Raw genomic sequence first — 8,866 nt, 5'->3', positions numbered from 1 at the left:
CACATTTTGGCTATAATAAAAGATATGCCTCTGGGGTCAAAATGATCCATGTCAGATGTATGGCAAAATAAAAATATGTAGTCGGTGTAAAGTTTGTTTTAAATTCTAAAACGAATCAATCAACACATGCTTCTCTTTGAACAACTTAATATAATAATAAACTTTTATGAAATAAATGAAAAATAAACCTTTGCTTCCTTCAACTGCGTTGCCACTCCAGTCAGCTGGTGGAGATGTGAGTTTTTTAGGTTCCGGCGACGCTGCCAGTGTGACGTATAATCTAGTGGACGGGAAGCTCCTTCAACAACAACAGCTAGTCAGACACCTCCGTAGCTTTCTAGCAAACATAGCAGCAACATTCACGCTCTTTACACTGTTTTGGTGTATATTAGTCGCTGTGTATGAAACACACTTCTGTTGTATGTACTTGTTGGCCCATTTAATGATATATTTACGTTGTTTGTCAGCTAGCTGGTTTGCTAAATTAGCTTAGAACTAGTCTAGTCGCTAATGCTAGCTAGCTAACATCCCCGACCATGAGTTCACTAAGTTACTCTCCTCCTGTTAAAGAAGAGGTGGTCTGCTGGACGGAGAAAGAATCTCTTGTGAAAGAGGAGGAGGAAGAGGAGGCTGTTACAATACAAAAACATGTAGAGGGTGAGGCTTTTACCGTGAAAGAAGAAGAGAAAGACGTTTCAGTGAAAGAAGAGGAAGACGCGTTCATAGTGAAAGAGGAGGAGGATGTTACAGTAAAAGAAGAGGAGAAAGAGGAGGATGCAGTTTTTGGAGTGAAAGAGGGGGAGGAGAAGATGACTGTCACATTGGAGGAAGAAGAGGATGTTGGAGATCTGTTAAACACCAGTAAGTACCGTCTTTACAGTCGTTGAACCAATATGAAGTAAAGGGGTTCTACACTTTAATGTTGTTCTGTAGGAATGGCTAAAGCTACACTGTAAGGTGTAGGACATCAAGAGTGGACCATCAACAAAACGTTAACAATTGATCAAATGCATCCATTGACAATGCCTGAAGTACTGTAGTTCTCAATATCTCCCATTAGTTTAGCCCAATATGTAGTCTTAAAGGGGCAATCAGCAGTTGTTACATCCATTTTGGGACTTATACATGAATAATATGTACTCATTGTTTCTTGAAGAAATCACTTATAAATGCCTCATAAGCTTTGTTCAACTGTTGTACCCCATCAGAATCTGAAAAAATATTTTTTTACTCCAATGTTTAGAAACAATGTAAACCAACACTGTATAGCCTCAACATGGTTAAAACTATAATGTTGAGATCATGGATGGTCAGTCCTTGCATCCATAGGTCTGTCTATGAATTTGAAAGTAGTTACATTTCTCCATCCCCATCATCATCTTATTACCAAAACAGTAGTGGAATGACAGATTTGTTATCGTTTGAACAGCAGATTGCTGGGTTGTGTGGGTTTTTTAAACAGCAACGAAATTACTGCCCAGAGACTTGGTTTGGTAAACAGCTGAAGGATGGGGGAAGGAGAAGTGTAACCACTCTCAAATTCATATAGAAAGCTATTGTAGCAACCGTAACCCAACACCTAGCGACCTCGTCATGAATTCAGACATCTTGGCGTAACAGTTATAAGGTGTTGACTTGACAGTCAGTGGACCCAGGTTTGAGTCCACCTCAGGCCTACTCTCTGAATTCACTACACTATGAATACAAGGACTGGCCATCCATGAGTTCATAATGAAAGTTTAACCAGGTTTCTAGGCTATATAGTATATTCTATAATTGCCAGTGAAGATTTCTTGTGGGTGTCAAATTATTAGAGCTGTTGATAAGTCATTGTATAATATTCAGCCAATTTCATGCCATTACATTAAAGGCAAGACATACCTAGATTCAGTTACATTCATGAATTGGTTTGAAACCTTTGTTTTAATCCCTTCTCTAAGTTGGTGCCTTGACGGATTTGTAAAAAACGGTTTGTCATAAAACACTATTATTTACATTTATTTAAATGTAACCTTTTTTAACTAGGCAAGTCAATTAAGAACAAATTCTTATTTACAATGACTGCCTACCCTGGACGACACTGGGCCAATTGTGTGCCGCCCTATGGGACTCCCAATAACGGCCGGAATCAAACCAGGGTGTCTGTAGTGAAGCCTCAAGCACTAAGATGCAGTGTCTTAGACTGCTGCGCCACTCATGAGCCCCAAAATCATGTTCTAGTGCTGTCACCAACTAAAATATATCTTGGTCAACCAAGAGTCATCTGTTCTTTCCATCAATCGCCCCATGTGTTTTAATAAAATCAACTATATGTATGTAACTTATCTGATGCTTTAACCAGCTGTTTTGTGATTAAATTATTACAGATACACAAATTACTAGAGGGAGCCAGTCATCAATATAACCTAACCAGAAGATGAAAATGATACAAATCTTAAAGTAACTTTTATTGCCATTATGACATCATGGATGAATTCTAGTTGCCAACTATGTAAAAATAGCCGACATAAAGCCTACAAATAAAAACATTGCAGCCTGCAGGTAGAAAATATCCTGATTAAAAATAAATATTCTATAAATCACATTTGCTGCACATGCCCTGTCGACAACGAACTTGAAACATTCCATCAACTGGGTCAGCCAAAACTCCCAATAGCAAGCTTGCGACATTGTATAACATATTCTGGGCCCTCAGTTTCTCAGTGAATTCGGGACAGACACAGCTGCTTTAGGCTATTTTTGCAAAGGATAAGAAGTCATCTTAAATACCGGATCTTGTTGTTGGACATTTTTTGTATTCAGATCTCTGAAATGCACTCGAACTACGTAACATTTATTGTCTCCTTATATTACGCTGGGAAAACAGTTTTCATGTGTACAGAAATCCTAAATCATTTCAGAGTTTGGATTTATACTACATCCATAACTAATGGTTTCCTCATTACCAGATATACTACATCCATAACTAGTGGTTTCCAAATGACCAGATATACTACATCCATAACTAATGGTTTCCTCATTACCAGATATACTACATCCATAACTAGTGGTTTCCTCATTACCAGATATACTACATCCATAACTAGTGGTTTCCAAATGAGCAGATATACTACATCCATAACTAGTGGTTTCCTCATTACCAGATATACTACATCCATAACTAGTGGTTTCCTCATTACCAGATATACTACATCCATAACTAGTGGTTTCCTCATTACCAGATATACTACATCCATAACTAGTGGTTTCCAAATGACCAGATATACTACATCCATAACTAATGGTTTCCTCATTACCAGATATACTACATCCATAACTAGTGGTTTCCAAATGAGCAGATATACTACATCCATAACTAGTGGTTTCCTCATTAGCTTGGAGGAGTTTCTGCAATCATATTGCCCTCGTGCCGCAATTTTAGAAAACACAGAAAGGGGCCTGTATTGGAGACCAAAAGTCTTCTGGCACACTGCTTAGAGTTTCAACAACATTATTTCTAGTTGTTAGATGTTACTACTAATGTGAAAACAAGACAAAATATGACTTCTTGCTCACTTTAAGACAATTGTCAAATAATTTTAACATTCATTACAGACATCAATTGTCGTGCAACATCATGGCTACGCTGTTGGCATCACCTTTTACACTGTATTTTTTCTCGTTGGTGAACTAGTGAATAGACAGAGCTTAATTAGGGCTAGGCCCCTTTTTTCTCAATTTCTGCCTGAATGACGTGCCCAATGTAAACTGCCTGTTGCTCAGGCCCTGAAGCCAGGATATGCATATAATTGGTAGCATTGGAAAGACAACACTTTGTAGAAATGTTAAAATAATATAGGAGAATAACACACTAGATATGGTAGAAGAAAATCAAAAGAAAAACCAACCAGATATTTTTAAAATTTTTGAGAGACCATCCTCTTAGAATGGCAAGAGAAAAGGCATACTGGAAATGAAATCCCTGGATGCAGTTCCTATGGCTTCCACAAGGTGTCAGCAGTCTATGTTCAAGGTTGCAGGCTTGTAACTTCAAAAACAAATAAGAAATATCAGTTTTAGTACAGGGACACAGTCTTGGAAATTCGTGTTTGCGCGTGACATGAAGACAGGACGCACCTGCTAAAGTCGGTTTCCTATTGAACATACTTCTTTCCGTAAGAAATATTATAGTTTGATTACATTTAGGGACATTTACTTATATCTGAGGAGTAAATAGAAACATATTTTGACTTGTTGAAACAAAGTTTAGGGTTTAGCTCTTTGGATTCCTTTGTCTGCATGTTGAACGAGTGGATTACTCAACAATTGTTAACAGACAGATTATTTCACTTATAATTCACAGAAATTTACATACACTAAGTTGACTGTGCCTTTAAACATCTTGGAAAATTCCTGAAAATGATGTCATGGCTTTAGAATCTTCTGATAGGCTAATTGACATCGAGTCAATTGGATGTGTACCTGTGGATGTATTTCAAGGCCTACCTTGACACTCAGTGCCTATTTGCTTGACATCATGGGAAAATCTAAAGAAATCAGCCAAGATCTCAGAAAAACAATTGTAGACCTCCACAAGTCTGGTTCATTCTTGGGAGCAATATCCAAATGCTTGAGGGTACCATGTTCATCTGTACAAACTGTAGTTTGCAAGTATAAACACCATTTGACCACGCAGCCGTCATACCTCTCAGGAAGGAGACGCGTTCTGTCTCCTAGAGATGAACGTACTTTGGTTTCGAAAAGGGCAAATCAATCCCAGAACAACAGCAAAGGACTGTGTGAAGATGCTGGAGAAAACGGGTACAAAAGTATTAATATCCACAGTAAAACGAGTCCTATATCGACGTATATCGACGTAACCTGAAAGGCCTCTCAGCAGGGAAGAAGCCACTTCTCCAAAAACCGCCATAAAAAAAGCCAGACTACGGTTTGCAACCGCCCTCCAGTTTCACTGGAAGTTGTCATGCTAGCGGGACGCCTCGGCTTAAGAATGTGAGTCTAAATAGACTGAAGAAGTTAATGTGAGTTTCCTTGAGTAGCATCCTGATCTTGCACTGATAGTGTGCTGTAATATTTAGAATACATTTTGAAAAACTAAAATCTTCACTCACCATTTTTGCTCTAGGCAGATATACTACATCCATAACTAGTGGTTTCCTAATTCGCAGGGAGGAGTTTCTGCAAACAAATTGTGTGTGCATTGCCCTCGTGGCGCAATTTTAGCAAACACAGAAAGGGTCCTATATTGGAAACCAAAAGTCTTTTGGCACACTGCTTAGGATTTCAACAACTTTAATAACTTTTTCCTAGCCTACAATAATCAAAGTTACTACTAATGTGAAAATAAGATGAAAATATGACTGTTCTTTCTCATTTTAAGACATTTGTCAAATAATTTGAGCATTCATTACAGACATCAATTGTTGTATAACATCATGGCTACGCTGTTGGCATCACCTTTTACAGTGGATTTCTGCTGTTATGGGCCTTTAACCATCTGTCTGACTTTGTTGTTCACACAGGAGAGAGACGTGACTATTATGGATCCTCTGGGGAGCCTCAACAACCTCATGATGCTGACAAGGCAGAGAAGAGTCTCTCCACATTAGAACAGCTCAAGAAACACCAGCAGAGATCCAAAGGGAAGAGAACTCACTGCTGCTCTGATTGTGGGAAGAGTTTCACCTCCTCAGGCATTACAATTCATCAGAGAATCCACACAGGAGAGAAACCTTTTAGCTGTACTCAATGTGGGAAGAGTTTTACTCAGTCAACCAGCCTGATATCACACCAGAGAATCCACACAGGAGAGAAACCTTTTAGCTGTACTCAATGTGGGAAGAGTTTTACTCAGTCAACCATCCTGATATCACACCAGAGAACACACACAGGTGTAAAACCCTATAGCTGTGCTCATTGTGGGAAGAGATTCACCTCCTCAAAAGTCGTTAATGTACATCAGAAAATCCATACAGGAGAGAAACCTTTTAGCTGCTCTGACTGTGGAAAGAGGTTTCTACTCTCAGGACAATTAAAATCACACCAGAGAACACACACAGGAGAGAAAACCTGTAGCTGTGATGAATGTGGGAAGAGTTACACTACATTTAACAATCTGATGGTACACCAGAGAACACACACAGGAGAGAAACCTTATTGCTGTGGTCAATGTGGGAAGAGTTTTACTCAGCCACATACCCTGATATCACACCAGAGAACACACACAGGTGAGAAACCGTATTGCTGTGGTCAATGTGGGAAAAGTTTTACTCAGCCACATACCCTGATATCACACCAGAGAACACACACAGGAGAGAAACCTTATAGCTGTGATCAATGTGGGAAGCATTTTACTCAGTCAAGCCACTTGATAGCACACCAGAGAACACACACAGGAGAGAAACCTCATAGCTGTGCTCAATGTGGGAAGAGTTTTACTACATCTTGCCAGCTAACTACTCACCAGAGAAGACACACAGGAAATAATCCTTATAGCTGTACTCAATGCGGGAAGAGTTTTACTCAGTCAAGCCACCTGATATCACACCAGAGAACACATACAGGAGAGAAACCTTATGGCTGTGATAAATGTGACAAGAGATACTCTGATAAAAGATATCTGATTAAACATCAGAAAATACATGCATGAAGGAGTTTTTTCGTTATATCAAACATTGTAGAAGGAGTATTTGTTTGCTGATTGTCTCAAGGGTGGGCAGTCAAACAGTTTTGTGTTTTACTTTTAGCCAGTGCATCACAATTTATTTTGACTGCAAGTTTTTCCGTATTGGAGATGAGTTTTGTTTGGGCTCGTTCCAAGGGGACGCTATTGAGTTTTAGGAAGACTAGAGTTCTAGAAGCTAGTGAGTTTTAGGAAGACGAGAGTTCTAGAAGCTAGTGAGTTTTAGGAAGATGAGAGTTCTAGTAGCTAGTGGAGTTTTTTTACAAAATTAGTTTTAGGATTCTATAGAAAGAAAAAGGTGAGAAATAACACTATTGTATATTATTATTTAGAAATAAACGTTTTTTTTTCTTCTTGTTTTTAATTGTTGACAGCCAGTAGACACCATGTTAATATTGTAGAAAGTGAAGCATTGTAGTTGATTATAATGTGAAATGGAAGTTGTTTTCTGTTGGTGGGTGAGCAAACTTGTCCAACAAAAATATAGGATATATTTCTTGTTGTCTTAAAGGGGGAAGGTGTTACTGGCTTTGGTTTTTCCATTTATGTTTTGAGGTTCGACTTTAGCACGTCTAGCTCGTAGGGCGCACTGATTGGTGTCACCTCGTTAGTCAGTATGTGTTACACCAGTTCTTTTGTTTGCCCAGTGCTCCAGTTGTCTTGATAGATGTGGAGAGTCAACACCTTTAGTTGATCCACCTTTTTGGTTTACTTCCTGTCTTTAAGTTTGATGTGGGTTATTATTTTGTTCTCCTCTTCTTGGGCAGATTTAGTGGGTCTCATGGTGCTTGTCTTTTATGTCCCAGTTGTTGTTACTAGTCAACTTTCAGGGGACACTGAGAGCAAAAATTGCAAGATTATGTTATAATACTTTTATTGCATCAAGTGGTTGTTTTATGCAACAGAATAGAGGGTTCTTATAACTATTGTGTCTGTGTGTTCTACTGAGGATGGTCCTGAAAACACTGACCGGAGATTTACAATGTCTTTTGGGTGATGATATCTAAAGAGACTGCATTCCAGAGCATGAGATAATGTTTCTTTCTATATGGTACCAGGGAGAGATGACCTCAGGGCAAGACCCTGGTCTCTACACAAAGAGTACTGTTTTTACAGCAGATACTGTCTGCTGTGAATTATAAGTATCTTTCATACAAATCTTAATCCCGTTCTATACATCTGTTGTTCGTCATGTAGATTGAAAGGGGTGTATCTTGGCTGTAAAAGACCTTTGTACTTTTGTCTCGTGGCTCTCAACGAATCATCTGGGGGTGATTCGTCGACCAGCCATCATTATCGTAGAGCACTCAATTGATTAACTTTTATATGTGTACGTTGTATTGCCTGCTCCCTTATTAAGTGAATAAAGATTTAGTTTAAGAATAACTCTGACTTGTGTGATAAGTTTGTCTCCTCAATTGATATTAAAGAAATTAACCACATTTGGCGATGGGGATCTTGACTTGGTGACCGCTCCTGACGACCTGGGTAAATGGTGCACCAGGGATCCCTCAAACATGGGATCTCAGGGAGACCACACTTTGGGAATGGAGCAGATGGACCCACCTTTGATCTGAGAGGCAGCGAGCCGAGTGGATACCACATCTCAAACCTAGTTTTAAAAAAAGAGGTGAGAGAAACATGCAAAGTGTAGTTTTTAGAAAAGCCTCGTATGCTCTGAGTGTGTATTCCTGTGTGAGGGGGGCACCTTGGAGGTGTAAACAGGGCCCATTCAGGAGGCTCTGAGTGTGTATTCCTGTATTTTCCCAGTTTGGGAGGAGTTGCTAGATTTATTGAATAAACCTTTTTCCATAAAGTTAAAGTGAACAAAGGTGGCTGACTAACTGTTGATGTTGAAGAAGCATCCCGTCCACTAGATGATACGTCACAGTGGCAGAATCACCTGAAAGACGCACATCGTCATTTGCTGACTGGAGTTGGTATCGCAGTTGAGAAAATAATTTCAGACAAAAAGCGACTGCCCCTAAAAACCAACGACTCCCTTTGAAAACGGGCGATGTGGCATCAGAAACATTTATTATAGTGTAAAAATGTACTACAAAGTGTAGCTAAATAGAATAACTTTGGTCATTCCCACTCAGCACGTGACGTCCAAGGACGTTGAATTATGGGGCGATATCAGGTCTGTCTGTTGTGGCCGCTATTTTGCCCCAAATTGGGCTG

At 39.3% G+C, this 8,866-nt stretch overlaps 1 protein-coding gene across 1 annotated transcript; it reads left to right on the top strand.

The window, feature by feature from the left end:
- The first annotated feature begins 296 nt into the window (after positions 1-296).
- Positions 297-8,068, top strand: LOC116355349 (zinc finger protein OZF-like). The gene is made up of 2 exons (XM_031798750.1): positions 297-861; positions 5,523-8,068. Exons 1-2 carry the CDS (start codon positions 537-539, stop codon positions 6,647-6,649), a joined length of 1,452 nt encoding a protein of 483 aa, XP_031654610.1. The 5' UTR covers positions 297-536; the 3' UTR covers positions 6,650-8,068.
- The last annotated feature ends 798 nt before the right edge of the window (positions 8,069-8,866 follow it).

Source organism: Oncorhynchus kisutch, linkage group LG20 (assembly GCF_002021735.2).
Source record: "Oncorhynchus kisutch isolate 150728-3 linkage group LG20, Okis_V2, whole genome shotgun sequence".
NCBI lineage: Eukaryota > Metazoa > Chordata > Actinopteri > Salmoniformes > Salmonidae > Oncorhynchus > Oncorhynchus kisutch.
This window is presented reverse-complemented; position numbering and strand designations above follow the sequence as displayed.

What these genes read in the sequence shown, in the direction of transcription:
- LOC116355349 (XM_031798750.1), top strand. Translation starts at nt 537, where the DNA reads ATGAGTTCACTAAGTTACTCTCCTCCTGTTAAAGAAGAGGTGGTCTGC. An exon ending in TGGAGATCTGTTAAACACCA is followed by an intron (nt 862 to 5,522) that starts GTAAGTACCGTC and finishes TTGTTCACACAG; the next exon opens with GAGAGAGACGTGACTATTAT.